Here is a 17,442-nt window from a genome sequence, read left to right on the forward strand (position 1 = left end):
GTGCACCCTCTCACAATCTGGGATCCCTCAGGGGATATCAGACTGCTGATTTCGGCCTGATCCTCGAAGGCTAGGCTTAGGGACCTCACTGGTGCACGAATCTGTGCACTGGGCCTCTATTATGCATATATGATCTTTGGTTAATCTCTTCCCGCCCTTCCCCTTCTCCCTTTCCCTCTGAGATTCATCAGTCTGTTCCATGTTTCCATGCTTGTGTATTGAGCGTCTGCTGCCTGGTGGTCAGTGCACATCATAGCTACTGGTTGAACAGTCATGCCTTAGCAACTATATAAATATATATAGATGTTGCCAGATTTCAGTGAAAAAGGTTAATCAATATAGGATGTATAATTTTAAATGTCACTTAAAATTAGAATAAAAGGGAAGTACATTATAAGCTATCTGATTCAATAGACGTGAGGTGTTCTTATTATATCATGTTATACAAAATTTTAATATACTTCCTCATTTAATATATGTATATGTATTGTTAGCACAGATTATGACCAGAACAGTTTCACTCCTAAAGATGTGATTTAACTTTGTTTTCATTTGGAATTTGCTTCTCTGCAGGATTATCAGGAGATGCCAGTAAAAGAAAGGCTGTTGTTGCAGATCGAGTAAGTATTTTAATAGGGTCTTTACTGGGGTACAGCACAAATTTGCTTTGAGTATTTGCTAGAAATCTTTGGGCAAAATTAGTAAATGGCTATAGTCAAGGTGTTTGTGTATACAAAAAATCAGATTATAGTTCCCTGATATTATCTTGAATGTTTAAAAAAATTTTTTTACCCTGTTTTCTTTTTTTTTTTCTTGCTCACTATCTTATGAAGATGATAAAGTAGTCAATAGTCTTTTGGTTATTTTAGGAAGAAGCCTGAAATCTGGATTATTTCTGAACCTAATAGGTCATAGAAAGTTGACATTTGTTATATTTTATAAACTGATTAGTAATTATGAAAAAATAGTATAAATGCAAATGTTAATGTTACTTGAGGTAATACAAAGGGCTGATGATTTATTATTATTACTAATTAGCATTAATCTGATTAATACTGATATTTACTATTGCCTTTGTTTTCCTAGACTAGACTTGGTTGAATTCATTTACTGTACTCATTTCCCTTTTTAATGTGCAAGTGCATTGGTAAAAATTACATTCCAAATTAGTATAAACATTTAGAAAATGAAAGTGATCATCTTTAGACTCATGATTTTTCTCAGTATCTGCCAAAATATCTAGGGTTCTATGATCTTTCTGTGTTCTTTAGGGAAAGATTTACAGCAGGGGATTCCTGAAGAGCTTAACTTCAGTATTTCATTTCCTGAGCAACACAGATGCTACTAAAATCTAGAACTTGGAGATAGTTTTAGAAAAGATTAGCAAATTAGTACTAGCCCTGAGGCTGAAAGAATTTAGGCAGAGTTTAGGAAATTGGAAAATAAAGCTACTAAAATTTTAAATTTATTTTTAATACCAGAGGTCCAGTGCATGAAAATTCATGCTCTAGAGAGGGGCATCCTTCAGCCCAGCCTTACCCCTCTCACAGTCTGGGAGCCCTCAGGGGCGAGAGACGACCTGGTGATCAGGGGAAGGTGATGCCACCATCACACCTCTGATGCTGAGCCTCGGGCGGCCCTGGGCAGCTGGGTAGCCGCCATCCGAGGCTTGCCTGCACCTCTGGCATCAGCTAGGTAGCCGCCATCTGAGGCTTGCTTGCACCTTGGGCATCAGCTGGGTAGCCACCATCCAAGGCTTGCCTGTGCCTCGGGCTGGCCTTGGGAGGCTGGGGGACTGAGGGTGGGTCCAGCCATACCATGCACCTATCACCCTCCCGGTGAAAGGACTGGGGGACTCTGGCAGGGCTGAGGGGACTGGGCACCACCATCTTGTGGCTATGGGTGCTGCCATCTTTGTGATGGCCTGATGATCAATTTGCATACTCCCTCTTTATTAGAAAGGATAATTACAAAATCGGATTCTGTATTATTTAGGGGGATCCAATATATTAAGTATTGAAAAACTTTAGAGATATGTTTTTAACTTCTATACAAGCCTATTTTCCTTACAGATGGTAGAAATCCTATTCCATTATACAGATCGAGCTCTAAAAAAGTGCCCAGACCAGGGAAAAATCCAAGTGATGGAGCAACATTTTCAGGTACACCTTTGCATGTGTTTCTAACAGCAATTGGTATGAATAGGTCTAACATTGCTCTTTCATTTTACTTGAGAATGGAACTTTCATGATTTAGTTAAACAATTTTCAGTATTCAAAGCTTTATATCAGGGCTTGTGGAGCATTCTGTGTGATTAAATTGAAGAAACAGGTCACATGGGAACAGATGAGTAAAATGTTGAGAAGTGTTAGTGTTGAGCTACTTAGTGCTGTGTGGAAGGAAAAACTATATGTATGAGGGAATACCCGAAAATTGACATCTTATAGTGGCTGACACCTTGCTAATGACTAACATATAATATATGTGAATTAGGCTATTTGAAGAAAAGGTAGACTACCAAGTTTTAAATTTAGTTATCCTAAGAGTAACTGTGACTCAAGAACAGATTAATTAAAAAAATATATATGATCTCTAAAATCACTGGGAGGATGATACACAAATTGAGCTAAGTATTGCTCTAATTGTCACTATACCTCCCTAGAATAAACTGCCTTCTGATGACCGGGATGAATTGAGTGAAATCATAACGGACAGATACAGGGCAGACAGTTTAAAAAAATGAGAATGAAAGATTTTTAATTTTCCTTAGAATGCAGTGAAAACTGAAGTCAAAGAACAATTTAAGGCCTGTACAGTTTTTATTAAGTGAGTTTACTGTTTGCGGTGTTTTCCAGTTCTACTTGTTGTAAATCTCTCTTTATCCTTCTCCATTCCTAGAGCTCTCCCACCCCCCACCTCCTCTTTTAATAAGAATTTCAGGATCTAATACTAGAGGTCAGCAAACATTCTCTAAGAAGGGCCAGGTGGGAAAATATAGACCATGTATGATCTCTCACATGTTCTTTGTTAAAACAACCCTTAAAAATGTAAAAACCACCTTTAGCTCTGTGAGCTGTTCAGAAACAGGCTCTGGGCAGGACTTGGGCCAAGTATGCAATCCCTGGTCTAATATGTACTAAGCTCTAGACACTGGGCCATAGTGAGTAAAATATACATGATCCTTGCTATCTTAAAATTTGCAGCCTAGTCAAAATAACTTTTCTTGTATATGTTAACAGAAATATTTAGAAGAAGACTAGGGGTTTGGAGTTGAAGAGTGGGTGCAGTTCATATCTTTTCACATCTCCCTTTGATACTTATAAGTTTGAAGATAAGGATAGATACAATGTTAACATTTGGAGAGGTCAGAGGAAGTTTGGGTTTCCTGAAATGTACTCTTTAATGCCACAGTAGGGGCTTCTGGCAGAGTAACTTTTATTGCTGTTTGCCTGGAGGTTCATTAAATTTACCAGTAAAGAAGATAAATAAACCCAGATAAATTTTTTAAAAATATATATTTTATTGATCTTTTTACAGAGAGGAAGGGAGAGACATAAAGAGCTAGAAACGTTTATGAGAGAGAAACATCGACCAGCTGCCTCTTGCACACCCCCCACCGGGGATGCGCCGGAAACCAAGGTACATGCCCTTGACCAGAATCGAACCCGGGACTTTTCAGTCCACAGACCAATGCTCTGCCACTGAGCCAAACCGGTTTTAGCAACCCAGATAAATTTTTAAAAAAAGATAATTTAGAAGGAAAACATAGGTAGAAAAAAAGCATTTAGGAACAAAACTGTTCGAGAACGATACATTATATATAAATTATTTTGTATACCAATGCAGTATACATAGTACAGAAAACAATATTTTAGTGAGACTATCTATTAACAAGAGGTGGTGGAGATGGTATTCAGAAAAGAACTCTGGCCATTATAGGGTATACTTTGTTGAAAAGAAACATAGGGAATGCTGGAAGGGGCTAATGAGTTTGTGTGTGTGTGTGTGTGTGTGTGTGTGTGTGTGTGTGTGTGTGTGAACCACAATGCTGGAGAAGAACATGAGAGAGCTATGAAAGAAAGAAAAAAAGTGATGTTTTGATGGTGAAACATGGAAAAATCTCAGCATGACAAGGAATGTAGATGATGGTTTCTATACAAATTACAAAATTTACAGAGAAACAAACTGTAGTGGAATGTGTTCTTTAATCAGCTTGATCTCTGTGGGAAGTTTTATTTTGCTAAAAGAGTATCTGATAAAATTTTTGATTTATTAATAATTGGTCTCATGAAAGGTAAACATAGTGGGAACCATTATTCTGATTTACTCTACCATTGATTGGTAAGTGGGAGAAATAGACTCTTGAGAGAAAATTGGTTACTTTATTTAAAAATTATAATAATGATGAAAACTACTTTTCATGAATTCTATATTTTATAAAGCAAATATATCAGAAAAGAAATATGGGCACAATCTCATTGTTATAGATGTTGAAAAACTAATGGGTTCACAAAGAATAGCAAATTTTTAAATTTTGACATAGTAGCCACAATTAATCCAAAAAGAAAGGAAACAGGGAGGCTTGTTGAGAGAAGTATCTGTCTACACACAGAACAGCCATGAAATTGGAGAAAGGCAGACAACCAAAGATATGGCCAAAAACATCATGAAGACTGTCAGAAAGGAGAATAGTACGATTCAGACTGTGCCTTCCAAAGGGATGAGGGGTTTTGACAAAAATTCACTAGGTGTATACTACATGCCAAATAATATATAAAGGGTGTGACATTCGTTCTATTTAATTCTCACAAGAACCCAATGCAGTAGGTACTGTTTTAATCCCCATTTTAGAGGTGAGGAAATTTAGACCTATAAAGATTAAGTGACTTCCCAAGGTAATATTACTGGTAAATGGTGGGGTCAGGACTTTGATCTAAGTCTTTCTGACTTCAAAGCTCAGCTCTTTAATAACCACTGTACTATACTATTATTTTCAGATAAGTATAAGGAAAGGATGGGTGACAAGGGGTGCTGTTAATAGGTGATCAAAATTGATAATTAGAATAAATATCTAAGCCCTTTAATGCTTATTGTGTGGCAGGCACTGTTACAAACCCTTTATACATATTAACTCATTTAATTTTTATCATAACTCTGTAAGGTAGGTACTTAAATGATTCCCCTTTATAAGTGAGACTGAGGCACAGAGAGGCTAAGTAACCTGTTTCAGATTACATAGCTCATAAATGATAGAGTTGGGATTACAATCTAAGCAGTTGGGCTTCAGGGTCTACTTCTATTACAGTACAAAACTTCATATTTTGCTTTCATTTTCATGAGCACAGAGAGTGGTCTTCAAAATGGAAAAATATAAATATATTTATGAAAATAGCTGAAGCCCAATATATATGATATATAGTTAGTTGCATTATGATTGTTCAAATCTCAAAACCTTTTGAATTATAACCCAGGATACTGTTTGACCAATCTGAGCCATTATTGATAATTTGTCAGTAACTTTGGATCAATTTCCATTCTCGGTTAAGCATGGATGCCTAAGCTAAGGAGACACAGTTTATGTCCCTCAGAAGTACTGTTTGCTTCTGGGAAAAGTGCTCTTCAGCCCATTAGGATGGGTGAAGTACATGCTTAGTTGGCCATAAATCTATTGTTTGAAGTGTATGATCTAAAATATCCTATATAATAAAGAGGTAATATGGACTATCAAACCCTCATGGCTGCCTATGACCAAGCCGGCAGGGAGGTTAGTGAGGGATGACCAAATGAATGAACAAGCAGAGCTGTGTGGGGCAACCAGGCCAGCAGGGAGGTTAGTGAAGGATCACCAAACCACTGAACAAGCAGGCTGCATGGGACAACCAGCCGGCGGGGGTGGGGGGCCATGAGGGGTGATCAGTCTGGTGATCAGGTTGGCATGCAGAGACAGTGAGGGGCGATCAGGTCGGCGGCAGGGGTGGTGTGTGTGTGTGTGTGTGAGCGTGTGTTTGTGTGACAGAGGGTGGCAGTTAGGGCAACCAGGCAGGCAGGTGAACGATTAGGAGCCAGCGGTCCAGGACTGAGAGCGATGTCCAACTTCTGAGCAATCAGACATTCCCTGAGGGATCCTGGATTGGAGAGGGTGCAGGCTGGGCTGAGGGGAAACCCACTCCATGCACAAATTTTGTGCACTGGGCCTCTAGTTTAATCATAAAATAGTTTGTCTCTAAAATCATAAATTTTTTGGGGAAAAGAGTGAACATCAGAAACCTACTGATAATCCCAATGTGATTTGTGAACATTTTTTATGAGTTCACATAAAAATGTCCATGTTAAACTCATAAATTGCCTTTTTGAAAGGAATATGTGGACAGTATATTAATGGAATGCCTATTCCATAACATCTTGCTTTCATTAAGAACATTTGTCTGGATTTTCCTTTATCCTCATGGCTGAAATAGATTAGTAAATAGTAAATAGATTTGTAGGTAAACATCTTTATCCAAAGAGTACTCTTTGGTGGTTTAATATTAGTTAAATTTTAAGCCTCTTTATATCCAAGTTTTTATCTTTGATTTAGATGAAGACTTAGTGATTGGCTTGTCAAATTTAGCAGGCACCAAGAAGTGCAATCAAAACCATTATGAGATGAAATTTAACAGGGGTAAACATTCAGACTTCCTTAGATTTAAGTAATTAACTTGCATGAGTACTGGATTGGGAAAGTCTAGCTGGACAGGATTTCAGCTGACACCAACTTAGTATGAGCCAATGATGTGTTAGGGCCCTCTAGATAAAGGAAAGTGTTGTAACCCTTGGGCTACTTCTTAGAGATAAAACCACTAAGGTATTTTATAGACTGTTGACATACTGAGATATATCCCACAACTGGGATGGTGGGAGGTTTTATGAACAGCAGTTAAAAAAAAATACTGGGGATGTTTAATCGGAGAAGAAAAGAAATGGAGTCATGCTGCCTTCAGATGATGTAGGGCTGTCATACGTGGATTTACGGTGTTACTGCAGAGGACACGCTAGTAGAAATTCTGAGATATATTTCAGTTTAAAATGACCTGGTGCTGATGTAAGAGCTCTTGGATTATGCTATTGAATATTGAAAGAAAAGGAGGATGTCAAACTGACCAGGAGTGTTTTTAAAAGATTATCTTTGCTGACAGGGAGGATTTGGGATTCTGTGTCAGTATCAAGAAACTGTCATTAGAAACAGGTAACCTGTATTCCAATTAAGACTGGTTTCTGTTAATCAAAACACTGAGAATTTGTATTTTACCAGCAGGTGGCACTCATGCCCGCTGCCTCAGTTTTAGTCTTCACCTTTGAGGAGGGGCCTCACCTTTTCCTTAGTCAGAATATATAATGCCATTCAGTATTTCTGCTTTCCTCTACAGACAAATTGGCATTTCCCCCCCTGACCTAACTATAGAAAATAACTTTTGGATCTTGTGGCTTTATGTGAGAAAGATTTGAACCTATGATTATATTTTTTTTCATATAATAACTAGTAGACTTGAAAGGAATTAAAGTATTCTTGTCTCATACATGCTGAAACTCACTTTTTCTTCCTGCTAAGTCTTTCTCATCCTAAAACAACGTTAAAGAGCAAACAGCCCTGGGCTTGTAGTTCAGCTTGTTAGAGCATTGTCCCAATATGCCAGTGTTGTGGTTTCAATCCCTAGTCAGGGCACAAGAATGAACCAATTAATTCATAAATAAGTGGAACAACAAATAATGTTTCACCCTCTCTCTGAAATCATCATCATCATCATCAACAACAACAATAATAATAAAAAGCAAACAAGTCCCTTCTTTGCCTCATACCCAATAGTCTTAAGCTTCCTGTTTGTATCTTCTTTACAAAGGCAAACATCTTATAAGAGTTGTCTCCATTTCCTCATCTTCCTCTCATTCCATCCTTGTAAATTCTGTGGACTCTTATTTCTCATCTTACTGATACTCATTAGCATTCAACATAGTGAATGACTTCTTGAAACAGTCTGTCCATTGTGCTTCCCTGGTATCATACATTCAAATTTCTTTTCTTTTTTTCCCCACCCAAGTTCCTATCAGCTCCATTTCTAATTCAATCCTGTTCTTTCTATTCTGTAGTGTCTCCCTGCCCTACCTACAACTTTACAATATTAATATTTCGGTGACCATCTATATCAGTCGGTTCTTCAGAGAAACAGAACCAATAGAATGCGCGCGCACACACACACACACACACTGATTTATCTTCTTTCAAGGACTTGGCTCACATAATTGTGGGCCTTGGCAAGCCTAAACTCTATAGAGTAGGTCAGTAGGCTGGAAACTTAGGCAGGAGTTGATGGTTCATCCTCCCTGACTCCCCCCCACCCTCCACCCAAATCTTTATTGTTGAGATTTTTACAAATGCCCCCCCTTCACCTGAGTCCTGCCCCATCCCAGGTCTTCACCACCCTATTGTCTGTGTCCATGGATAATACATGTACATATGCATTTAAGTATTTTGGTTAATCTCTTCCCCTCACTCCCCCCTTTTCCTCTGAGATTCATCAATCTGTTCCATGTTTCTGTGCCTCTAGTTCTATTTCATTCATCAGTTTATTTTGTTCATTAGACTCCTTGTTTATATTTTTAGATTCAATTATTGTTGGATATGTATGTATGTATGTATTGCCATTATATTCATATTTTTAATCATTTTTTTCTTTTTCTTAAGGAAGACCCTTTAACATTTCATGTAATACTGGTTTGGTGGTAATGAAGTCTTATTTGTGAAGTTCTTTATCTGACTTTCAATTCTAAATGATAGCTTTGCTGGGTAGAATAATCTTGGTTGTAGGTCCTTGCTTTTTATTACTTTGAATATTTCTTGCCACAAAGTTTCTGTTGAGAAATCAGCTGATAGTCACATGAGCACTTCCTTGTAGGTAACTAACTGCGTTTCTCTTGCTGCTTTTCCCTTTTTGTTTTTAACCGTTTGCATTTTAATTATGATGTGTCTTGGTGTGGGCCACTTTGGGTTTCTCTTGTTTGGTATTATCTGCACTTGGGACTTGTACTAGTATATCTGTTTCTTTCACCAGATTTTTCTGTCATTTTTTGTTAGGTTTTCAATTTGTTGCTCCATTTCTTCTCCTGGTACCCTCGTGATACAAATGTTGGTACACTTGAAGTTGTCCCAGAGGCTCCTTACTGTCTTCATATTTTTGGATTCTTTTTTCTTATTGCTCTTCTGATTGGGTGTTTTTGCTTCCTCATATTCCAAAACACTAATTTGATTCTTGTCTTCCTCTGCTGTCAATTCCTGTAAATTATTTTTAATTTTAGTTAGTGTATCCTTCATTTCTAACTGGTCCTTTTGGGTGTTCTCACTGAGTTCATTGAAGTCCTCATTAAGTCTCTTGAGCATCCTTATAACCATTGTTTTGAACTCTGTCTCTGGTAGTTTGCTTGCTTCCATTTCACTTAGTTCTTTTTCTGTGGATTTTTTCTGTTCTTTCATTTGTGACCTGTTTCTTTGTCTCTGCATTTTGATGTCTTCCCTGTTTTGTTTCTATGTATCAGATAGAGCTGCAATGTCTCCTGAAATTGATAGAGTGGCCTTGTGCAGTAGGTGTCCTATAGGGCTTAGTGGCTCAGCCTCCTCAGTCACCTGAGCTAGGTAGTCTGCACCCTTTTGGGGGCTGTGTGCATTGTCTTGTTGCAGTTGACACTTGATTGCTGTTGGCATCACTGGGAAGGATTGACCCCCAGGCCAATAGTCTTATGTGGTCCAGCTGCGACTATAGCAGATGAGCTGCTGTGCAGGAAACACCCCTATAGAGCAGGACTTGCTTCAGTGGGGTTTTGGTGCTCACTAAGTCCATCCCTTGAGTGTGTTGCTTGTGGATGTTGTGGTGTTGTAATTTGGTGTGGTTTGGAGTTGACCACTGGGTGCACTGGTTCTATGGCCTCCTGGAAGGTGCAAAGTCAGCTGCTTCCTGTGCCCACCTGGCATGAGCTACAGAGAGATCTACAGATGGCTGCTACTTGTGTTGGGCTTGGAGATTCCCAGGCAAAGCTCTGAACCAAGGCAGGGTGCTGCTGCTAGAGTGGAGCCTGGGACCACTTAGCAAGAGTTACTGGGCATGCTGAGACCAGCTGCTGCTTTTTTGAGAGATTTTAGGAAAGTCTGAAGTCTGAGCCAAGCCAGGCCATTCACATAGAAAGGCCACTGCAAACAACTTGGGTGAGGCTGCAAATTGGGTGGGGTAAGGCCTCAGGGAATTAACCAAGGCTGGGCAAAGAGTGAAGGCCAGGTTTATGGAGACTCAGATGTGCTGACTGCATTGTTGCAGGGAGGTCTCATCAAAGGAACAGTCACCTCTGTCAGCACTTTTGTCTGGGAGAAAGCTGCCCCCCAGTTCTTTCCCTGATGGCAGACAATTCAGTTCCTCCCCATATGTCCCTGGATCCTTTTAAGCTGTTGTCCCAGCACTGGAGCTCAGAGGGAGTGAGTCCAAGTAAGTCTGTGAGCCAGCCCTTTAAGAGGAATGCCTGGGATTCCAGCAAGCTTCTGTGTCAGTCAGCCACAATCCCCACTGGTTTTTACAGCCCAAAGTTATGGGAACTTCTCTTCCCAGCACTGAACCCATGGGCTGAGGAGTCTGGTGTGGGCCTGGGACCCTTTGCTCCTCACTGGGTCTTCCACAGCTGAATTTCCCTCCCGATTAAAAATATCCCGCCACATGAGGTGTCAGACCAGCCCGTTCCGTGCCTCCACCCCTCCTGCCAGTCTCAATGTGGTTCTTATTTCATTCTCTAGTTGTAGGATTTCCGTTAACCAGACTTTAGACGGTTCTGAATGATGATTGTTCTGTAGTTTAATTGTAATTTTGGTGTGTGATGCTTTGTTTTTGAGGCAGGATTTCTTCTCAAGTTTTGTGGGGTTTTTTTCCATCTCTCTCACTACTTACTGACTTTCTCTGTTCATTCTTCCTCTTCTAGTAACCAGTAAATGTTAGGATTCTTCGCAGTACTCTTATTTCTGTATCAGTGTTTCTCAGGATGTTGTTTGTGGACCATTTGCTTTAAATTACTTGAGAAGCAGTTTCATGCATTTTGAATTATCTTTCTACACTCATGTTTATTTATCAAATGAAGTAGAGTTGTAAATAAGTAAATATGAGGCATTTTATTAACATGTCAGGCTAAAGAGATTTGAAAAATAATATTATTTTAAAAGATGTTGAAAATAAAAGCCTTGCATTGTTACCAAGCTCTCTTTCCAGCTTCATTTCCATTTCCATGGGAAGCAGATCTTTCAAGGCCACTGTTGTAGCAGCTGTTAGTATGTTTTTATATGAAAGTTCATGCCAAAGAGTGGATAGAGGCTGAAGCTGATCACAGAGTGAGGCAGTAGGAATTTCTTGTCTAACTCATGCTTTCCTGAGATGAACTGAGGAAGGGAAAACTGAGTTGGTGTTCAGCACACTGTCTTTTCCCCAAGGCTTGCATAAAATGCTGGTTCTGGGAAGTTAGGGGTTTCCTAGATTATTTTATTGGATCGGCAACTAAGTAATTGCGGATTTTTAAAACAATTTTTTCATGGAACTAAATAACTTTATTCTGTAATGTATTGCCCATTTTGATCAATGACCTTTTGCCATCTTTCAGGCAGCATCATAATCCCACGTTCAAAAAACTTCTGGTTTTTATTAGCAAAAAACTGAATCAGGTACGATTTGACATCATCATCATTATTGAAATTTTTACCATTCAAGGAGTTTTGTAAAGATCAAAACAAAAAGTAATCAGATGGTGCAAGGTCAGGACTATATGGTGGATGTGGCAAAACATCCCAACCAAGCTCCATTAATTTTTGCCGAGTGACCAAAGATGTGTGTGGCCTTGCATTGTCATGATGGAATACAACACCTTTTCGATTTGTCAATTCGGGCCGCTTTTCTTCAACTGCATTGTTTAATTTCGTTAGTTGTTCAGTGTAGACATCAGAATTGATCGTTCGGTTGGGTGGTAAGAGTTCAAAGTAGACAATTCCTTTGTAATCCCAGCAAACTGATAACAAAACCTTCTTTTGATGAATATCAGCTTTTGATGTTGTTTGAGTTGGTTCACCTGGCCTGCTCCACGATCTTTTCCACTTGATATTGTTGTAAACAACCCATTTTTCATCGCCAGTTATCAGTCGTTTTAAAAATGGATCATTTTCATTACGTTTCTTTAGCAAATCGCAGCTGCTAATGCGTTGCGTTAACTGTGATTCTTTCAGTTCGTGAGGAACCCATGTATCAAGTTTTTGAACATAGCCAAGTTGTTTTAAGTGATTTTCAATGCATGTATGTGATACATGAAGCTTCTCTGCAATCTCACGTGTTGTGCTGTGACAGTCCGAATTGATTATTGCTTTGATTAGGGTGTCATCAACTTCAACTGGACGACCAGAGTGTTTTTCATCTTTGAGTGAAAAATCACCAGAACGAAATTTGGCAAACCAATTTTGACACTGCCGTTCTTTTAAGGCTTCGTCACCATAAACAGCACATAACTTTTTATGAGCTTGCGATGCGTTTTTCCCTTTTCAGAAATAAAAAAGCAAAATACGACGAAAATGTTCCTTTTGATTTTCCATTTTTCAACGAACGCCAAACGGAAAGTACAAAACAGATCAAAAAACTTTTTTTACTGATTAACAGCTGAATAGCCAACTATCAAATAACAAAATGTGTTTTACATTTGTACTACGTCTGCAAACCTAAAAATTCAACTGAAGCCATATGTGTGAAACCCGCAATTACTTAGTTGCCGACCCAATATCATCATACCTGAAAAAAAAGGAGAAATACATGCATATACATACATATACAGAGAGATATCTATATTTATATAGCCACTCACCATGTTTATGTACTAATACTGAGATACCAGCTACCTTTGGAGATGTATGTGTATATATATATATATAAATTATATATACATTTATCTTTGTTTATGAATGTTTCTTTTGGTGTATACTGGGCTTTGCTAAAATTTGGAATCATTTTTAAACAATGTAGTTTTCATAGTCTGATTGATTTTTACCATATAGATTATTAGAATTAATGCCATTGCTTCAGAAAGCAAGGAATGTGTATCAACTATCTCATTTCTTTTCACATTATGCTTATAAAATAGGGAGAGCCAGAGATTATACTTTCAGGTGGCAGATGGTAAAATAGTCACAATGCAATAAAAGGATCTATTCAGTCACTCAAACAATTGACAGGCCTAAATTTAGATTTTCTATCTGTCAGCTCAGTGTTTTATTCACATATTAACGTTGCCTTTTTATTAAGTCTTAAATATACACTGATAGCTAGCAAGAAAAGTTATCATCTTAGGCCAATTATAGGGATGTACATTGAAGAAGAAATTAGAGATATATTTATTTTATTATTATTATTTTTTATTCTGGAGACCAAAAATTCAGCCATTTCTCAGGGGCTTCATGTAAGCTTTTGAGACCAAGAGAAATATATATATTTTTTCCTTTCTATTTTTGACTTATTTTTTAAAGATTTTATTTATTGATTTAGAGAGAGAAAGGAAACATTGATTTGTAGTTCCACTTATTTATGCATTCATTGGTTGATTCTCATATGTACTCTGACTGGGGATGGCACCTGCAACTTTGACATATCAGAATGATGCTCTAATCAGGGCCCCAGAGGAATATTTTAAAAGTAGGCACTGCTCATTATGTTTGTATTGAAAGACTTGGGACAATTAGCAAGCAGCACACAGCACAGCCTGATCTTAGGGGCAGAAGGGCTGGAAATTTGCATGAAGGTTTAATCTCTCAGCCCTCTATGGAGAGGCATGTGTAGACTAGGTCTAGCTGGATGGATTGAGGACTTCTCTACTCTCCTTTCTTTTAGGGCTCTCGTGAGAGCAGCTTTCCAAATGGGTTAAGTGAGGGGGTGGGGGTGGGGTATCTGAATTTGGGCACGATGGTTGTGCACTGGTTCTGACTGGGAATGCCAGCTGCTCAACTCTGTCTGCAGATCCTGTGGGAAGTTGAGCGCAAATTTAGCTTTTGCCACTGGCGAGATGGAGAGCTACCCATCCTGCCTAGCTCATTTCCAGGCGTCTAGGAGATTGCCCCTAGGGGTTATCCACCAGACTGTCTACCTTGTCTTTTCATAATCAGAAAAGAAGGCTTAAAACTTGAAAATAGACTTGGCTTTAATATTTGGTTTATGGTTTTAAATGTTCAAAATTGGTAAAGACTTGGTTTCTCTAAGAAGCCAGATTGAAAATGTTAATTTGGATTGAGTAGCCTTATTTATTTATTTTTAATTTTTTAAATAAATGTTTATTATTCATATTATTACAAATGTTCCTTCCCCCCCCCCTCCATTGCTCTCCTCCACCAGGTTCCCACCCCACCCTCTGCCCTTTCCCCAACCCCCATTGTCCTCATCCATAGGTGCACAGTTTATGTTCAGTCTCTTCCCACATCCCCTTCTCCCCTTTTCCCCAAGAATCATCAGTTCACTCCCCTTCCATACCTCTGATTCTATTATATTCAACAGTTAATATTGTTTGTCAGATTTTTTTTTAATTTCCTTGGTTTTTAGATTCACTTGTTGTTAGTTACGTATTTGTTGTTCATAATTTTTATCTTTATTTACTTTCTCTTCCGAAAGAACCCTCTTCAGCAATTCATATAATTCTGGTTTGGTGTTGATGAACTCCTTTAGCTTTTTTTTTTTTTTAATTAGTGAAGCTCTTTATCTGACCCTCGATTCTGAGTGATAGCTTTGCTGGATAGATTATCTTTGGCTGTAGGTTCTTACTATTCATCACCTTGAATATTTCTTGCCATTCCCGTCTGGCCTGCATGGTTTCTGTTGAGAAGTCAGCTGACAATCGTATAGGTGCTCCTTTATAGGTAACTACCTTCTTTGCTCTTGCTTCTTTTAATATTCTCTCTTTGTCTTTTGCTCTTGGAATTTTAATTATGATGTGTCTTGGGGTGGTCCTTTTTGGATTCCTTTTGTTTGGGGTTCTGTGCGCTTTCTGGACTTGTAAGTCTAATTCTTTCACCAGGTGGGGGAAGTTTTCTGTCACTATTTCTTTCAGTATGTTTTCGATATCTTGCTCTCATCTTCTGGGACCCCCATAATTCTGATGTTGGTTCACTTGAAGTTGTCCCAGAGGTTTCTTACATTATATTAAATTTTCTGTATTCTCTTGCCTTCTAGCTTCTGCGGAAGGAGTGTCTTCTGGCTCTTTATGTTCCAAATCTTTGACTTGATTCTTGCGATCCTCCATTCTGTTTTTAGGACTCTGTATAATATTTTTTATTTCAGACAATGTATTCTTTATTTCTTGTTGATCCCTTATCATTTCTTGTTGATTCCTTATTAATTCTAGTTGATCCCTTTTCATATCCTCATAGGTCTTATCAATCTTTTCTAGGAAATTCTTGAAAAACCTTATAAGCGTAGATTTGAACTCTATATCCAGTCGCTTTTTGTCCTCCATTACTTTCGTTTGTGATCTATTTCGTCTCGGCATTTTTGCAGCTTCCCTGATGGGGCGGGGGGGTGGGGGGTGTTTCAGTGTGGAGCCTACAGCTTTGGCTTCTGTCAGCCCTGCCCTATGTGGCTCCTGAGTCTCAGGGTCCTTCAGTACTCGTTGCAAGCGCCTCTGAGAGAAAGGTGCCCTCGATTTTCGCCTGCTACCAAACAGTCTAGGCTGTTGAGCCCGGTATTGGGGTTCAGTTCAGTTGGAAGTGGAGTTGGAGGTGGTGTTCAGAGCAGTCTGGAGCCCCTGTCTCCTTCCCGCCAGGGCAATCCCACGGCATAGCCAACCATCCCTTCTCTGCGCACAATGTGCGCGCCTCTGTTACCTCCTTTCTCCGCTCCCCCGGGGTACTGCCTTACAGCCCAGCTCCCTCTGTTTGAGCCTGGGTCCCCGGGGTCTGGCCTAGAACTGGGGTTCAGAGCAGTCGGAACTGGGGCCCAGCACAGTCGGAGCTTTTATCTCCTTCCCGCTAGGGAACGCCAGCCAGGCATTCAGCCTCCCTCCTCTCCGGCTCTGTCCTCTCCGCGCGCGCGCGCGCCGCGTGTCTTTGTACCGTAGGCTTTTACAGCTCCTCTGCTCTTCCTTCTGGTTTTCTCTTGCTTCTCGTTGTAGAATTTCCAGTCAGTCGACTTTCCTGTCGTTCTGGGTAATGTCCATTATATTTTAGTTGTATTTTATTGAAATTGTTGTGTGTGGCTGCGGCTAGGTGTTTACCTGTGCAGCCATTTTGAATTCTGAGTAGCCTTATTTAAGTGAGTTATGAACAGTTAGGGGCAGGCATGAGGATTGCGTGTATCTTTTTTTTAATGAGAAATCTTCATTTGGGGGTAATTGTACATTCAGCTGTAAAAAAAGAATACAAATATATCCTTTTGTACCCTTAACTTGATTTTCCCTAATGGGAACATCTTGCAAAACTGTAGTATAATTGCATAACCAGGATAGTAAAGATACGGAACATTTTCATCACCACACAAGCCCCTCATTTTGCCCTTTTATAGCCACACCCACTTTCTTTCTGCTCCCACCTTCTCCTAGGTCCTGGCAACTACTCATAGTCCTCCATTTTATCATTTTGTTGTTTTAAAGAATGTTATATAAATGGCACTTCATAATTCTTCTCTCTTAACCTTTATCATACACTATTGGTACTACTTTTTAAAAATCTTTGTACCAGACAATAAAATATGTCTGTTTTGTTAAATACGTATCACTAGCACCTAGCAATGTGCCAGGTCCATAGTAGGTGCTTTATATACGTACCAGAGGCCCGGTGCATGAAATTCATGCACAGGTAGGGTCCCTAGGCCTGGCTGGCAATCGGGGCCGACTTGTGGGGCAATCAGGGGAGGGGGGGGGGGCACTGGCACCTGCCTTGGAGATGACCAGAGGGTTTGGGGGGGGTGTTGCTGTCTGCTCACTGGCTGGCCCTGCCTCCACCCCCCCTCCCCACTGCCAGTCACCTCCCTTTGTGGGGCCACCAGCGGAGTGATTAGGGGCCCCCCACTGGTACCTGCCTTGGCTGGCCTGGAGCCTGTTGGCTGGGGGCAGCTCCTGTGTTGAGCTGCCTGGTGGTTAGTGTATGTCATAGCGACTGGTCAATCCACCAGTTGTTCTGCTGTTTGGTCAATTTGTATATTAGGCTTTTATTATATAGGATGGTTGAATTTCACCAGTACTTTGGAGTATATCCTTGTTTATAAGTCCTAGCCAGTTATAGTTCTATAGAATTGAGATAAATTGTACATAGTTATATTCTAGCTTCCATTCTTTTTAAAACATTAAATTAATTTTTGGATCAGTTATACATTCATATGATTCAAAAATCAAAAAGTATAAAAAGTATATAGTGAAAACTCTCCCTCCCAC

At 39.4% G+C, this 17,442-nt stretch overlaps 1 protein-coding gene and 1 non-coding gene across 12 annotated transcripts in view; both read left to right on the forward strand.

Annotated features, from left to right (window-relative positions):
* The window catches only part of VPS8 (VPS8 subunit of CORVET complex), a 238,741-nt gene that overhangs the window by 65,816 nt on the left and 155,483 nt on the right, over window positions 1-17,442 (forward strand). For 8 of the 11 annotated variants that reach the window (XM_036443983.2, XM_036443984.2, XM_045583756.1 and 5 more), the window contains 2 exons: window positions 574-620; window positions 2,073-2,162. In XM_036443983.2, the coding sequence (XP_036299876.1) occupies window positions 574-620; window positions 2,073-2,162 (137 nt within the window). Of the gene's footprint in view, window positions 1-573; window positions 621-2,056; window positions 2,163-17,442 lie in introns of all 11 variants that reach the window. The other 3 variants (XM_045583758.1, XM_045583759.1, XM_045583757.1) reach the window with 2 other exon arrangements.
* LOC118725107 lies at window positions 2,603-2,732 on the forward strand. The gene has a single exon (XR_004989853.1). It is a non-coding gene; the product is annotated as a small Cajal body-specific RNA 8 (non-coding RNA).

Source organism: Pipistrellus kuhlii, unplaced genomic scaffold (assembly GCF_014108245.1).
Source record: "Pipistrellus kuhlii isolate mPipKuh1 unplaced genomic scaffold, mPipKuh1.p scaffold_m20_p_2, whole genome shotgun sequence".
Lineage (NCBI taxonomy): Eukaryota > Metazoa > Chordata > Mammalia > Chiroptera > Vespertilionidae > Pipistrellus > Pipistrellus kuhlii.